The following is a 16,139-nucleotide window of genomic DNA, read 5'->3' as shown; positions in this document are numbered from 1 at the left end:
TAGCCAGCCTGCTAGGTTGGGGGTAGAGGTTAACAATCTTTGTTCTACAGATAAGCTAGCAGGGTCACGATCTGCTAAGGATACTTTTACAAAACTCAAGACTAAACCCAAGATCAAGATGTTGAAGCAGGAGGGGAAAGTGAGTGTAGATAATAATGTAGCATACTAACCGACAATAGCCTAGGCGAAAAGAGGGGTTAAACAAGGGAAACATCATTCAGTCATCCTGTGGACATTCTTCTGTAGAATAGTTCTTCAAAGGATCTTTCCTCAACGCTTCTGCTTCAGATCCAATCACAGGTCCCCCAACAGTTTTTAGTTTCATCACCGTCTCAGGTGCAAGCGTTGCAGCCGACGGGTCTATTTCAGGCTAGATCGATAAGCAGCTGTCAGCAACTTTGTAAGGCCATACAGTAAAGTTTACTCACCTCATCTCGAAAGGGTGTGAATTGAGCGATAGACGGAATACCGCCACCGTTGGGGATGTCATGGAACGGTATCATGGTGCTAGTCCTTGTGGGAGTCTCCGGTACTGTGTCCTTCTGCCTGGATATGGGAACACGAGGTGGGTCCATTACAACCTTTCCTTCCACGTCCATGTCTGGTTCGGGGTCTCTGAAAGGCACAATTTTTGGTGCAATTGCTCCCGAATTCGACCCAGACGCAATTCGTCTAGTACGACCTGCTTGCTTTAAGGTGCTGCCTGCAGCTTTGCTGACCTCGGGTACATTTTCTTTGACACGAGATTTACGTGTTCCGATATCAGGATAAGGTGTGACTGAATCCATTGCGTCGGCCGACCCTGCTCCGGAAGGGTCCACGAAAATCTGGAGACGAGCGTTTGTGCCTAGCCGTGGTCCACTTCGAGACCCATTGGCACCGACTTGCGATGATGACGAAGGAGTTGGTACTGCAGCAGAAGATGAGGAAGTCACCCCCAACGCTGTTCTACGTGGGGGAGCATTTGGAGCGAGCTGTGGAGTCATTGTGGCTGCAGTCATCATTCGTTTCTGGAATTCACTATGCTTTGCTACAAGTCTATCAAGGGGAAAAGCCTGACGTGCAATTCCAAGTAGATATGCAGCATCTGCTTCACTGCGCCTGCGACAAAACCTTGCTTCAAAACGAGCCTTGCGTGAAGTTAGGCTGAAGCTTACCGTCCGGCTCTCTCAAGTGCAGCCGCGTATTCCTCATACAGTAGAGCATGATCGGTTCCAATATCATTTGCGAGCAAAAATTTGTAGATGATGCTCGGTTTCTCCACATAGCTCGCGTACAGTACCCAAAGTTTGAGGTACGTCGACGTCCCTTTCCATCGTCCTTCTCGGTTGTCCTTTAATACCCGCGTTGCTTCTTCCAGAAGCTCTAAAAGTCCAGACTCTGCACTTTGCCCTTGGGGGTAATTTTCGAGAGTCCATTGAACAAAACGCGAGTATGCTTCCAGTGGATCATCATCATCATCTTCGAGTGCAATTTGGATGTTCGTACGGAAGCGCTTGCGCGCTGCGAGTAGTTGCGCATCCCGCTGTGCGTGAGGAGTTTGCAGGATAGCTGAAAGAGTGGTAACTCGACGACCAGATGCAAGTGGCTGGATATTCTCTTTAGCAGCCTCTAGAACGTCACAGTCCACAATCACAGGGGCTGGTTTGGACACGTCGTCTTCTATATTCTCCATGTGTTAGAGGATCAAGAGTGAATTTTGGTCAGTGAAATGGTTGTAACTGACATTCATAAGTAGCAACAAAACAAGTCTGAACGCTACGTGGTCACGTGGAATACGCGTGACCGTCTCCAGAAATCAAATTAGATCGAGACCCACTGTAGATGGCTTGAAGTCTTGCAAAGCAAATGGTCATTAATATAAGCCCTTATACATACTTACCATCTCTGAAACTCAAATATTCTCTTCCAGGCAGTGTACTAGTATGTTGCAGAAAATTCACGTGCCAACACTCACTTCTGTGTACTAACAATGAACTTCATCTGTTGTGCATAGCGAGAAAATGTCAAATAAGAAATGAATGATAAGTTACTGCATAATTCTGTGTAAAAAAGCAGAACCAGCAACCCAGAGATGTCTATAATTGACCCAAAATGGCAAGCACTGGTAAATGATTGTTGGGAGGGAGATCTCGAGTCTCGGGCAAGGTGGCCCACAGGACACGAAGACTGACTTGCACAGCAGTTTGTGCCTGTTTCAGGTGCACAGACGTGCCCAATCAAGACAACAAAATTCTTGCAGCACATCAGAACTGGCTCACAAGTGAAGTCATCTAAATGGTTATTCTGAATCTGCATGGAATTACCACATCATCATGATATTTAAGAACTTGTGCTCACTATAAAATTTTGGGCACACTGACGCACGTCATGCAGATAAGACACGATTCTTGCAGCACATCAGAAATCAGTAAGAGCATGACCATCTATATAGTTGTTGTGTTTTCAACCTGTATGAAAGCTGCAAAAAGGCTGTTAACGCATACTTTCAAGACATTATTTGCTTACCAGAAAATTTCTGATTTCGGGCGTGCTCGCGCGCGCCAATGTACAATGAAATTTGTAAGGTAGCTTTAGTGCGTGCCAGCATTGAGGCTGCAATATTCTGTAGGACCTGCAGACAAGTGTACTGGCCTGCTGAAATCACCAGCTGTGGAGGAGTGGATGCGTTTGAAAACATTAATCGAAGGTGAGCGAGGCGGGAATGAGAAGACATTCGGACCGCGCGAGCCATTAGATCAGGTTTCGAACACCACTAGGACCTAACAAGTGTCCAACTACAGTGTAGCCGCCCAACGCCAGACTTCGAATGAGGCGCATGGAAAGGCCTCGCCTACTGCAGCGTTTTCATGACCTGCACACACTGAACTTGTTTGGCGGCGACCAAAGTACAAATTTGCGAGGCGAAAGAGCTAGCGTGACTCTCACTACAGTTAAGAGCATTATGAGAATCAATTTGAATTTATGAATCTGAGAACCAAAGCTGATACCATCTGCGCAGGTAAAGTACTTGAAAAAGCTTCAGTCATTTCGGTCGCCACAAGACTATTGCATACCAAAATTTGCGTGGCCTTTAGATTCGAGGACATCAGTAGCATCAGATCACAGGATGTGGAAGCTGGAAAGAAATTGACTAGGGTAAGCACGAGAATAAAGAGGGATGTACACAACAGTGCTTCAAAGCTTCAAGCTTCAAGGCTTGCCACCGGCGCGCTGACGCGCCGTCACCGAAGAATCTCGCAAGGCTGCCAATGCCAAACCTGCAAGCGATTTCAATTGTGATATTCCGTAGGATCTCTCTTTTGACATGAAATGGAAACAAGTAGTGTATTTACCCACTGAACAGTTACTGGCGGTGTCGAGGGGGTACAAGTGATTTGAGTGAGAAGGAAACAACGGACCGGTACTAGCCGGCATGCTTTTCAAACTCCGTTAAATCCTGTGACCACCATACTACTCGAGTCGCACTGGAAGTTGACAGTACTCCTGAATGCGGAACGTTGGCGTAACGACTATTTTCCTTCGTCTAAAATGATCTGGCCAGGGGAGACTACGTGGAGCATGTGTGCAACTTAGATATGAAGTCCGGGGTGATATTATTCAGCCAGTCGTAAGTTATTATTAATTTATAGCCTTATACACATACTATCTCAAGCCTTGCAGTTGCGACAGGAAGTTCGAGGTGGTGTTACTGAAACAACTTTAACTGAAGGCACCACTGCAAGAAATACCTCTGTCGACTCAGTTATCTGCCACTAATCTTTCGCCTAAACGCGGACACCGTGTGCAACTGGCGGAACCGCCTGAATGGAATGTCTGATTGCCCTGCTCAGAGACCTCCCTAGTAATGCCAGGAGGTCCCAAAGTTGTGGCCTCCTAAAGCACTCAGTGCCATGCTTTTGTCCAGCTGATTGGTTGCTTCTCAGGTTGTCAGTACATATCATTACCTTGGCCCGTCATCTCACAGATATCACTGATGGCATATCCGAGAATGCCATAATAACATAATTTCTTGATACCAGTGAGCGTCCACTTTCCAGTGTCCATTCTCATGACTCATGCATCACCACGCGATCTGGTGGGACCCTTTCGCACAGCGGCGGGATGGTGGCATGATGGTGCCTATGCCAATATACGGTAATGCGGCCATATGTTATGCCGCATCTTGGACTGTCTTGTATCGCCAAGTATGCGCCCGGATCATCGACACAATGAATCATTTACTCATTGTCTCGCTATAATTCCAATATTGCTGGAAAGCATTTGGACTATATGGCCGAAATTGTCAATGTTTTCAGCCGTATCGCCTTCGCCCCTGAGGCCTGATTATCGCATCAAATATTGACGATCAAGTATGGAATATGCTGCGCATATACTCTGATCCGCTGAGCGCGCTGATTTGTGTCGTTTTCTTTTTTTGTTTATATGGGAGGCCTAGTCTTCAATGGCTACCCAATAATGTAAGACATGACAGCGTCGAGATATTGACAGCAATTGGTCTAGATCCGAGCGCTGCGCGCTCCTGGTTAGTTCCATTTTTCTCTTGAACAGAGGTAATAGTACCAATTACGTGTAAACCTGAGGTTGCGGGACTGTAGCGGCAAATCGGCGCTATCAACTTCGAAAGAAACTTTATCACAATGTTTTCTTGTGATACTGAAACACGAGGGGATTAGTGCCGCCCCTCTAGTACATGGAATGGTGCTAGGCCGAAAAAAACTTCACTTGGCTTTTAGTTCAATTATGTTAGATGTTCCTCCCGAACTTAGAAGGATTATTGCCGTTACAATCGAGTTCGAAAGGGTGCAACTCTTACGTTTCTGGATATACATATCATGTAGAAACTACCGCCCAAAAACGGGTTTCTCCTGAGATTACTCTTCGAATCTGATTTCATGCTCAGCTTGCCGTAGTGAAAATTACAATATTGTGCGGAAATCGCGAAAGTTGAACTTGCGGTCCGAAAGTAGGACCCCGGAAGGCATCATGGCTCATTGAGCGCTCCTCTGAACAGCATGCCGCCACGGCAGCCAAGCACAATCCCCTAAATTTAAAAGCTCGCATAGTACGTGTTTTGCACCAATGCAAACGTTCCCTTGCAAGTTTATTTAGTGTCAAGAAAACACTTGCATCCAGCTGACTCGTACTGCCAGCATCGCATCTCCAAATGCAAACAATGGGCATCGTGGCAAGAATCGCAACCTCATGACATCAATGACATGGCCTTTATCACCATTACCCATCGCCGAATTCCCACCATGTGCCTGGGATGAGGTACAGCGTGAGTTACGGGTGCATCGTGGTGCGTATCTGTACATACCGAATGCTTCTCTGCACCCCGCACCCCGCACTGGCTAGAGTCGCTATCTTGGCAGTCAGAAGAGCATATCTGCTCGTGCTCTCGAGTGAGATGAAGAACGACGCGCCATCTTCATGAACCATGATGCCGAGATAGCGTCGGACCCGGAAATACTCATATTCGGTGATGAAGCTGCGAAAGATGGAAGGACACTGATCCATCGATTCGGAAGTTTGAAATTTGGAACAAGGTTTGTCTCATTTACAGCTTAGCACGGGTTCAAGAGTATCTCTTCTTAGTGACCTTATGGAGCGATTTGTCGTGCTTCGCAATTATACCTGTGAGGAAGTCGAGTTATTGGGCTCGGTCCCGGAGATATGAAAAATGACTTCTTGACCTTCATAGACCTTCTTCAAGGTGATTTTAATTGTGCTATCGATTTCTGTCGATGTATGTATCGAGATTTGAAACAAAGATAGTCGAGGTATTTCTGGAGAGGATCCAGAAGGTGAAGCCATTATTGAAAAGTTCATCTAAATACGTATGGTATCTCCGACTTGTAGCCTCAGCTGTCATTGGCTTACGGGGTCCTGCTTCGGATATTTCCGAGACACTTGTGGTTTGCAGTCGAGCTGTAAGATGCACAACGAGGCAGCTCGTATCATGGCATAGTAAGTGTGGCGACAAGCTCCCGAAACAAGTGGAGTTGCATCTACACTAGTACTAGTCACTACTAGCACTCGGCCTGAAACTCTAAAGGCGTCCACCTTATTCAGTTACGTATAACTGATGAGATATGCAAGCTAAATTCCGGCCTAGACTGATCACACTAAGGTTGCAAGTGAGAGAGGAATCAGTCAACTTGATATTGGCTACAAGTACGACTTGGAAGTCAAAATACCATGATCATAATAAGGATCATAAATTTCTAAATGATAAGGAATAAAAAGTATCTTCAGTACGATCACAAAATTCACAGGTCATGCTAACGCTCAAAAACTCGTACAGGTACGTGACAAATTATTTGTGTTATCGTTGAGATAAATAAGTCCAGAACGCTGAAATTGATTGATTAATGGGCGGGGCCGACGACCTCTTGCTTGACCCTCGAGAAACTGGCAATGGTAGCGTCATCGAGACCGAGATGTGCCTTGACAAGCTCGGGTGGCGTCAGCGCCAGCCACTGAGTAAGAGAGATATCCTGGAACAATCCTGTAGAATAACAATGAGTTTGACACGCGGCATATGGTTTGATATACAGAACCTGATCTGAAAATTTCTAGAAACAGTAACGTAGAATTGCCAGTATTCTCAACGTAATGGCCTAAAAGATATTTAGAAGAAATGTCGAACACAATCACGTTAAACCCATACCATATGATGGCGGAATATATGCGATATCGCCAGCCTAAAAGGAGAGAAGCATTCGCTGTTATATAACTGCCGAATCACAGAGATTCGGATAGACCTACTTGGAAGTCCATTGTATTTGCCTGAGCGGAGGAGCCGTAAACAGTAATGCGGGCCTGGCCCGAACTGGGAAGGGTTTAGTTGGATTAGATCTCAGGTAAAACTGATACGCACACGAAGAAAGTCCACTCAGGTTCCGTGGGGTGCCACTTCACAAACAAAGCTTAGAAAGATATTCTCGAGACAGAAGGATTTCCTCACGTGAAGCTCCCTGTTAAACCATACAGTTGGTTAGCTCGGGCTCTGACAAGGACAAGTAAGAATCACAAACCTCATACCGCCCACCTCGACAGTGACTTCAGCACTACAGACCGTGGTAGACACAGGGAAGGTACGCGTGTCTACGACCTTGTATGAACCTCCAGGTGCCTGAGTTGCGTTGACCTGTGACATGGCGAAGGTGAAAGGCATCGGGGTGTCATTCGGAATGACCATGTCCGACTCAATATTCAACGGAGGAGGAGTAGCTAATGAAAACGTGAGTTTATGCGATGACCGGGAATGGGAAAAACCTACATGGGAAGATGTATAATTCGCTGGCTGGGATGTGGTCGAATGCTGAAATATTTACCTGGAAGTTCTTTGCGATAACTTCTTTGGGCACATGGGCCAGCCAGTCCTGTTGATCATGGTCAGGCAAGGACTCACACACAGACAAACGACCGACCGTAAGAAGGAAAGTGGAATCTTCACTGAAGGAACCGGAGTCGAAGACCAACAAAAACTCTGCGCCACCAGCTGAAGTGTTTTTGGCCTGGATACTGGATCACAGTTTAGCTCGTTGCCTGAGTGTAAATGAAAACACATACCTATGGGGATAGCCTGCAGGGAAGTACCATATATCTCCTTGTGACTGAATCGCAGTTTAGGCAAGGTGTATGAGCGGGTGTGATGTACTCACAACATCACCGACGTAAACTTGACCATCCGGAGTTACAGTGCTGATACGAATGTCACCCTGGATGACATATGCCCACTTTAAAATGACCATTAGCACTGCACTCAGTAATTCAAGAAAGTCGTATACCTCGCCGTCATTGTGCCAGTGCATCTCGCGGATGGCACCTACTTCCAGGCGCATATTGACGCCTGCCAAATCAGTAGCGACACTCATATCATTTACTGGCAAGTTGCACGTTTCATCACCTGTAGGCGAAATCATGACATAAACCACGTACTGTTCTGTTGCCTTGCCCAACCACCAGTCTGAAGGCGATTGTGACTTAAGGAAAAAGGCCACTTGAAGTTCGGCCTAATATGCAATTAGGAAACGAGAAAACACCACGAGGTATATGCCTTACAGAGAGCCGCTGTCGGTGGTGGGAGGAGCTAAGAGGTCGGGGTTTTGCAGCTCCATTGGAATATTTTGGGGTCCAAGGATGGAAGCCCCAAGGGTGCCACGGATAGCTTCAGGGATTATGTTTTCATCTTCATTCCATAGAGGATAGTTGGGGTCGTCACTGGCATAAGGGACAGTTGGACTAGCTGCCGGAGCTGATGTCACTGATGAGGAAGCTGGCACAGCAACTGCAGATGAAAGGAGGGCCAAAGTCGAGAGAATTCGGCGCCACGAGTGCATTTTTTCGAGTATGCAGAAGAAGAACCAAGAAACTTAAAAAAATTACACTAAGGGACTACACAATTTGAAGTCGATCCTTTTTATACAGTTAGTGAACCTCGGTTCCGTCATTATTAACGTACCAGGAAAGGGTCGCCGCACCAGACGACATTGATTACGCACACGATAATCGCGGAAGCATTAACAGCAACATTGTTACACAAAATGGTATTTGTCCAAGCGATGGGTGTACCTGCAAGTTTCAGGACATTACCGGTTGGTTATAGAATGAAACCTTCACATGAGGACAAACTCATGGCAGCACATTGGCGTCGTTTGGGTATGTATTTTTACAATGTCCCAGAATGGAAATTTGGGCACGTTGCCGACCCTGAACTGGAAGGAAGTTGTTTATGGCCCACCCAACTTGGCGGTATCCTATTGACGCTTTCCTGCTGATCTTTCTCCTATTTGACCATCTCTATGTATATCCAAGGAGATATGCACTATTTTGAGCCCAAGAGCACCCACCTGCGCAGATGGTGAAACTTGACGATCACCAACAGCTCGTGTTTCTCTATGGATCGATACCAAGCCTTAACGGACGGGTTGTCTAAGAAAACTCAAAAGGCATTTTGAAAGTGCCCGTAGTCTGGTCATCTTGGGTCGGCGGTATTGTCCAAGAAGACGCGATATCCAATTCACGGGATAGTCCGACCATTCAGACTTGACGGAACAGTGGATGAGGTAACTTACAGGCTCAAGCGCTCAACCATGTTTAGCAACGATTAATCTTTCCTAGGGACTTCACTCACTGCCAGAAAATTGTTCACACTGCCAGCTCACTCTCGGCGAATCCAGGTTTTGGAGTGACCATGATCTGAGATGAGTGTTCTCACTGATTGCTTTTCGTTCCTGAGTCCTGACGGATCGAACACCAGATGCAAAAATAGACAGGTCAAGACGACTTTCAACATATATGTCATTGATACTATTGCTGGTGCCGTTTGATTGCCGCAATTCCATGTGGGCGAACTTATCATGAGCAGAAAAATCGGGATTCAACAAGTTCTCAAGCACATGGGATTCTAATTTGAGGCAGTTTCCAAGTTTTTAATTGCTTTGAAACCAAGTAGTATGACGAGCTGCGCGGGTCCGGGTCCTTCCTCTGTAACCAAAGAAGACTGAACCGAACCATCTCGTCGATAGGCTCCTGGCCACCAAGCTAGGTTTGCTGCGCACTTTATCCTGGCATGTCCTCGGGTTTCAAAATAGACACCTCACAATCCGTTAGCTGCGCCATCCCTTCCCATTCTGGAAAATCAAATGTCCATTCTAGGGACCTAGATCAGTCTTACGGAGCCTGTACCTCCCTGCTTTAACGATGCCGGTGCATATCTACATTCTACTTCGGCATCATTCGCTGTTGATTTTCTTACGAGTATCACGCTGACTGATACATCCCGCCGTGCTTATTTATGTTATTATTCATTCTGGCATGTTATAATTGGTGCGCCCATTTTGATTCAACTTAGTTCTTCTCAATTAAATGAAGGTCTTCTTTTAATATAATACATCCGTCGCCTGGAGACTCGTCAACGTCCAATAGCAAACGAAAGGCGCTGAGGAAGGCAAGCACCAGCGAGCACCCACTATGATGTGACACATGGGTAAATGCAAAGTTACACATAACTCAAGCGAACCTGTGCCACATGTGTAAAGGATATACCAAATTTTATGCACACTCCGAGTCCGCAGCCTCGGTCAGGATCCTGACATTCATGTCGAAAATACCTTGAGGAGGCATCCGCCTGGCACCACGCTTTGTTATCCGGGATGCTCCCCCAATAGATTGAAATGATGTGCTGTTCTCAAGGGAGGGCCGACTACCTCAGTGAGGACTCGTATCAATGAATCACGTACTGTCATTGTCAATTATGAAATCCACTCTATTCTTGAGTGTCACCGATCCTCGACATTATGCACACGACCATGTATTTTTCAGGGCCAACATCGAATTGGATCTCGTGCCACGGCCGACTTATGGGTGTTCGAGGCTGGTTTTGTGCATAGATAACTCCATTCACACATCATAGCAAATATGGAATGCGATACGTGGTTACCCATGATTACTTATAGAATACCACTAGAATAAATTTCTCCAAGCACATGCTTGTCAGAATGAATCTGCTGTGAACAACCTGACAGTACACCAAAAGCGGTGTATCAAGATTGCATGCAAATTGAAGTCCCGTAACCAAAACGAATGTTTTTCGTCAATTTGACGCCGGTACGGTGTGACATAATGCGCGGACCCTGCGCAAAGTGTAGGGAAAAACGCACTTTTCTGTGCGGTACCTCTTCGCTGCAGTCAACGTGTCATTTCAAAAGAAAAAACTAGTGGGCCGATGTCAAATTATACATACGTCGACAAATCACATCTTTTATGAGAAAGTTGGAGAGTGATAGATGTTTTCCCCAATTGCAAGAACTCTAATGGCACGAGTCAAATCTAGTACTTGCATAACACATGAATGCATGTGTGATGCCGTTATCGATGCCCTTAAACTACTTTTTACAGAGCGGACATATATCGTTCGCCGGAACATGAGACCTTGCTAGAATGTGTATATACTAGCAGGAAAATGAAATGCGTTCGGTGCGGATCATACAAGAACTGCGCAGACTAATATATGACCCCGTGGAACGAGTATGGATATCATATGGCAGATAATGCAATCTATAAATTTTGACTAGTGAGCAAATCGGCGGCGAGCGAGGGTGGAGCGATCTGAGAAGAAGTTCACATAAGGTATAACTTCCTATTAGTAGACTTTCGTGTGTTTCAAAATAGTACACTCAACAACAGTTATTTTTGTGTCGATTTCCGTGCGGGGACCGTCGGGGTACCAAGCTGGGCTTGAGTCTCTTGGATGCTCTTGGATGTTGTTTGTTCATAGAAAGGGACGGTGGCACAGCCTCAACCTCGCGTATTGCTCATGTGACCTTGCTTCCACTGAAATTCTCACATTACTTATTTTGTCCTTAAACGGACTTATCTCACTTGAGTGTCTTGGCGAAAGGTAGATCTACTTGTCCAACATTTCAACTTGAATGTATCGAGAAAAAAAAAGTTGATGTATATTAATATACATGTTTTATTATATTTCACACTAAAAAAATATGAAACATGCCAGGTGAATGATCTGTGCACAGTAGCAGGTGTCCTGGCATGGTGGCAGGATTTAGGGATTTGCATGGGTAAACCCCAGGGTACCAGAGGTCATACCCGCACATAGGGATCCACAGTAGGGTGCGGTGAAAAATTCAATAATTTTTAACAGCAATTAATTAACTGAGTTATTGACCGGGTTATTAACTGTAAATAATTCAACACTGGAGGGACACCGGTCAAGAACTGTAAATAATGTTCAATATCCCTTTGATGCCCCAGTCGAAGCTGGCCAATCTATCTTGTCATGGTGGACACATCTCACTTGTATTCCTGAAGGTGCTGTCCTTGCAGTATGTTGTTGCTCGTCCATTGACATTGATATTGTGCTAATCTATCAGCCCTTAGTGCATCGCACAGAATATATTTTCTGTGAAGCCGAATGACATGCCTGAGGAACGTACTATGTCGGTTTTCACCCGAATGAACTCGGCCCTCAGAAATCGCCAGTGTTACAAGTAACATCGGTCACATGGCCCCCCTATCATTTTCCCTTCATCCTCGCCCTCACCATCTACTGGCTCGTCCTCCTTTACTGACTATCCGTTGACCGGATCCTTGGGACCGTTCCTGTCCCTCGCATCACCCGCCTCTATGCATGTGTACGCACGTTCCTCTCTTGATTCGACCACCAATGTGGTCCCACACCTCTGACTTGGTCTGACTCGTGCCACCAATGTGGCTTTCCTTTCTTGTTCTCTTCTAACTGTGGAATCCTGCACATTGTATTCTTACCATTGGATCATTCCAACGTTTCTTGGTCTCATTCCACATTCGACCTCCCATCACTAATCCGGCTGTGTTGCCAACGTACCTATACCATTCTCGTTTCCCCTTTTCCCTTACCTGCAGTATGGTAACCCAGCCCTCAACCCTTTCCACTTAGTATAAGTAGTCGGTCACCCTGTACTAGATTCTCTAACTTGAATCTACTCAATCTTCCCTGGAACATACTTCTCTCTGAATGCCTCTAGGCTTCAGTCTCTAGTATCTTTTCTTAGTTGCTCCTCACAACTAAGTCTACCTCGATCGACACTCATCGTTCGGACAAGACTGTCCTTACTTTGAGCCTGGTGACTTCACAGACATCCGTCTTAGAAGTCATGTGACACGTGTGTCTGTGATCACTGCCAACTTGACGTCGCCAGTCTCACTCGCCATACTGGATCCTTCCGGTTACGTCAACGACCGTTAGTGGACGACACCCCTCTTAGGGTTCCGCATAACAGATCTATTTGAGTGCATAACAGCCAGCAAGTCCAAACACTCGTAGATATGATGCAGATCAGACAGTGGCATATGTATGATCCCGAGGTCAGTATATCATTTTTACACAGCACATTCCTAACACCTTGAATTTACAGAAATTCCGCTTGTGCGAGCAACCCACATTGGACTTCTTTGATGTTGAGCAGGTCATTTTCGGCAAAGGAAAGAGCACTGCTTCGCAGACGCACAGTATCACAGGAAGTTCGTTGATTATCGAAAACGGTGATGAACACGAGGAGATACTTGATGAAGATACTCATACCTGGCTCGACAACAAAATTAAAAACATGCTTGGTGATTCCACTTTCAATGCTGAGGAAGACATTGACTTGGACATGCCGGAACTCACAAAAATTCTCGCTGATGATCCACCCCAAGGGAGTGTGTTGAAAGGTAAGAAGAGAGAGCAAATGGTGGCTTGCATTGATGACGCCGACAATGCTGATGGCAAATGGGTCTGGAAGTGAAATTGCCCAGTGCACAGAATTTTTTTCATCAAGAATAATTAATAACACCTGTTTTCGACCAGTTAATAACAGTTAATAGCTTGGACGAAAAAATCACATGCCGACTGTCAATATGTGTTAAAAAATGTCGGTTAATAATTGACTACCATCTCCTGGGTTAATAACCCAGTTAATAACTGGCTGGATAATTTTTCACCGCACCCTAATCCGCAGGGGTAAACCCGCGGGTGTCCAGTGACTAACCTGTACCTGTACCTGTACCCGCCAACTACCCATACCCATGCACCCAAGGGTACTTGAGGGTATGGGTCTCTTGATGGGTCATCGAGGGGTAAAGGGTCTGAGGGGTATACCTGTACCCACCATACAATTCATGCATGTAGCTAAAACAAAAACGACAGTAGTAGTACCTAGTCCAATGTAATACTATCCCAACCATCTTCGAATTCCTCATCCTCGCTGGCAACATCAGGAAGGCTTGCAATGGACTGAATATCTGTGTCCTTTACTAACCCTAAGAGGCTCCACAGGCCTACACAAAGCAATGCTCATGTCATCTGCACAGATAGACGATTGCACACATGAGAGAGGAGGAGCCGTCCACAGCTGAATATGCGTTCCACATCAACAGATGTAGCTATAATATACAATATTAAATTTATGTGCTCACAAAAGAAAAAATACTCACCAGGGATAGTGAGATAATCAAGGGCCATACAAGACAGCTGTGGGTAGGTCTTGCGATGGCCATGCCACCAAGCAATTGGATCCATAATATTCTCAATGTTGGTGTTGAGGTACATATCCAGCTCCTCAGCTGAGGAAGTGGCTGTGGATTGAGTGAGTGATGGTAAGCGGTCAAAGATATTATGGGAGTCATCATCCTAGATATGGTTGTATGAGCCATCAGAGTGATTTTTAGAAAATTAGTATGCACCTCATCAACCTCATGAGCTGGATTGGCAGCAGATCCCTCAACAGCTGAGTGAACTGAGTGAGGAGCATAGCGCTGAAATTCCGTGTGAACAAGCCCTTCCGCAGTGTTGATCCACTCCTGCTCCCAGCCTGCTGACTTGAAATAGGTGAGCTTATGGCGTGGATGAAGCACTGTAATACAAAAAAAATATTAGAAATATTAGATAGAATTAGAGAAGAACAAAATGTACCCATTGCAATGTGATACACCACTGATGAGTTTGTGTATGAGTAATAACAGTTAAGTGTTCATTTGGCAAGCAAAAGGGCAGCGCAAATTGCAGGATCAAGTTGGTCCTTCTTGATGACACAGCTGGTAAAGACCATATTGATGTGGTCCATGGCTGGGATTACCATGGCCAAGTTTGGTGTGATTGCATCAACTGCAGACCAATACTCAAGTGCAAAATTCAGCATGTCAAATGTTGAGTTCCAACGAGTCGACACATCACATGGCATTATCCGAATCGGCAATCCAAGTTCTTCAAGCATCAATTTCCATCTTGGCAGCAGTATTGTGGTAGAATGCACAAGTTTGAAGGTGAGTCTGTGTAGCTGTGAGGGATTCTATCAGTATATGCATGTGAGTTGGAAGTTTTTGTTTGACTTTGACCAGAACCAGCCTTACTAGGCAGATACTTCCTGCCAACTCTGAACGTTCTTCAGCATTCAGCAAGGCTACCTCATCAATCCATCTGTCATCGTCATCGTCATCGTCATCGTCATCGTCATCGTCATCGTCATCGTCATCGTCATCGTCATCGTCATCGTCATCGTCATCGTCATCGTCATCGTCATCGTCATCGTCATCGTCATCGTCATCGTCATCGTCATCGTCATCGTCATCGTCATCGTCATCGTCATCGTCATCGTCATCGTCATCGTCATTATCAGGACCTTTATTTGGGTCTTCTTCTTGTGTTTGCAGCTCCTCGAGGTCTATCATTTCAGCAAGCTCATCTGGCCCATCCTTGTCATTGCCTTTCTTTGGTGCATTGAATTCTTGTAGTAGTGATTTTGCCACAAGATTTACGGTATGTAAAAAGCAATGAGTGCGATTCGTATCACCAGCAAAATGTGTGTTTAGGTCTGCAAGGTCTGCAACTAGTGTCTTGTTTGATGCAGCATTGTCAGCTGTGATGCTCAACATCTCATCTGATATTCTGAAGTCATCTAGAATGTTCGCAAAGGCTTCCGCTAAATTCACACCAGTATGGGACTGCTATACATTAGCACATGCTTTGATGTTTGAGTGAGTGTTTTTACCTGTGTGACCTCAACAATATTGAGAATCATTGAGAATGGCTGACTGTCATGCTCTAGGTGCACTGATATGGCTACATATGCCCTATGATTGGGTGATGTCCAGGCATCTGTAGCAAAGTTGAGCTCCCCCTCATAGTCCTGCTAAGTGTTTAGTTTTGTGGAGCTTGCGTGCTGAACTATCCTTACTTGTAGCATCCTTGGAATTCATCCGCGAGTATTGATAAAGACTTGTTTAACATCACGATGTGTGTGAGGAATGATAGCTAGATGAGAGGGGGTGAAAGGGGGAGAAAGGGTGAAGTGGGGTAAAACTCAAATAGACCTCTGGACGCGAGTATATTATTCGGCCCAAGGGGATTGCTACTGAGAATGATTCCTCTAAGTAAAATGTGAGGGGAAACTTGGAAACTAGTAAGAGTAATTGAGAATGGAAGAAGTGTGCAATGTTGCGCTGATGCGATGCGAGCGCGAGCAAACCGCCGAAGGTGCGATATGATATGTGACTGAGCAGTCGAAAGTTTGATGGAGCACGAAGGTGCGGAGAAAAGCTGAAGGATATATGAGCGAGCCTTTAGCGGAAACACGAAGGTGATGCGATGCAAT

General features: G+C 45.6%; 3 protein-coding genes across 3 annotated transcripts; all 3 read right to left on the bottom strand.

The window, feature by feature from the left end:
• Positions 1-17: 17 nt before the first annotated feature.
• F5147DRAFT_309231 (uncharacterized protein) lies at positions 18-1,717 on the bottom strand. The gene is made up of 3 exons (XM_041429152.1): positions 1,158-1,717; positions 429-1,101; positions 18-370 (listed from the first exon to the last, which is right to left on the bottom strand). The coding sequence occupies exons 1-3, from the start codon at positions 1,673-1,675 to the stop codon at positions 218-220; spliced, it is 1,344 nt and encodes a 447-aa protein (XP_041298249.1). The 5' UTR covers positions 1,676-1,717; the 3' UTR covers positions 18-217.
• Positions 1,718-6,141: 4,424 nt separating this feature from the next.
• F5147DRAFT_672470 (putative oxalate decarboxylase/oxidase) lies at positions 6,142-8,418 on the bottom strand. The gene is made up of 14 exons (XM_041435679.1): positions 8,071-8,418; positions 7,948-8,021; positions 7,797-7,891; positions 7,671-7,745; positions 7,579-7,622; positions 7,437-7,530; positions 7,286-7,388; positions 7,041-7,236; positions 6,971-6,980; positions 6,884-6,918; positions 6,772-6,835; positions 6,674-6,707; positions 6,564-6,623; positions 6,142-6,511 (listed from the first exon to the last, which is right to left on the bottom strand). Exons 1-14 carry the CDS (start codon positions 8,346-8,348, stop codon positions 6,372-6,374), a joined length of 1,302 nt encoding a protein of 433 aa, XP_041298248.1. The 5' UTR covers positions 8,349-8,418; the 3' UTR covers positions 6,142-6,371.
• Positions 8,419-15,264: 6,846 nt separating this feature from the next.
• On the bottom strand, positions 15,265-15,423 carry F5147DRAFT_558727 (uncharacterized protein; the record flags this gene model as incomplete). Its single annotated transcript, XM_041430550.1, has 1 exon — positions 15,265-15,423. A coding segment is annotated over one exon (159 nt), but the record flags the coding sequence as incomplete, so codon positions are not given.
• Between the last annotated feature and the right edge of the window lie 716 nt (positions 15,424-16,139).

This window comes from Suillus discolor (genome assembly GCF_016758755.1).
Source record: "Suillus discolor strain FC423 chromosome Unknown F5147scaffold_5, whole genome shotgun sequence".
NCBI classification, from domain to species: domain Eukaryota; kingdom Fungi; phylum Basidiomycota; class Agaricomycetes; order Boletales; family Suillaceae; genus Suillus; species Suillus discolor.
This window is presented reverse-complemented; position numbering and strand designations above follow the sequence as displayed.

Excerpts from the sequence above, each read along its gene's own strand:
- F5147DRAFT_309231 (XM_041429152.1), bottom strand. The coding sequence starts at position 1,675 with ATGGAGAATATAGAAGACGACGTGTCCAAACCAGCCCCTGTGATTGTG. Across the intron at positions 1,102-1,157 it reads GCACTTGAGAGAGCCGGACG|GCGCAGTGAAGCAGATGCTG; the intron begins GTAAGCTTCAGC and ends GTTTTGTCGCAG. Across the intron at positions 371-428 it reads TCACACCCTTTCGAGATGAG|CCTGAAATAGACCCGTCGGC; the intron begins GTGAGTAAACTT and ends TTATCGATCTAG.
- F5147DRAFT_672470 (XM_041435679.1), bottom strand. The coding sequence starts at position 8,348 with ATGCACTCGTGGCGCCGAATTCTCTCGACTTTGGCCCTCCTTTCATCT. Across the intron at positions 7,531-7,578 it reads CCTGCAGGCTATCCCCATAG|TATCCAGGCCAAAAACACTT; the intron begins GTATGTGTTTTC and ends ACTGTGATCCAG. Across the intron at positions 7,237-7,285 it reads CGAATTATACATCTTCCCAT|CTACTCCTCCTCCGTTGAAT; the intron begins GTAGGTTTTTCC and ends CGTTTTCATTAG.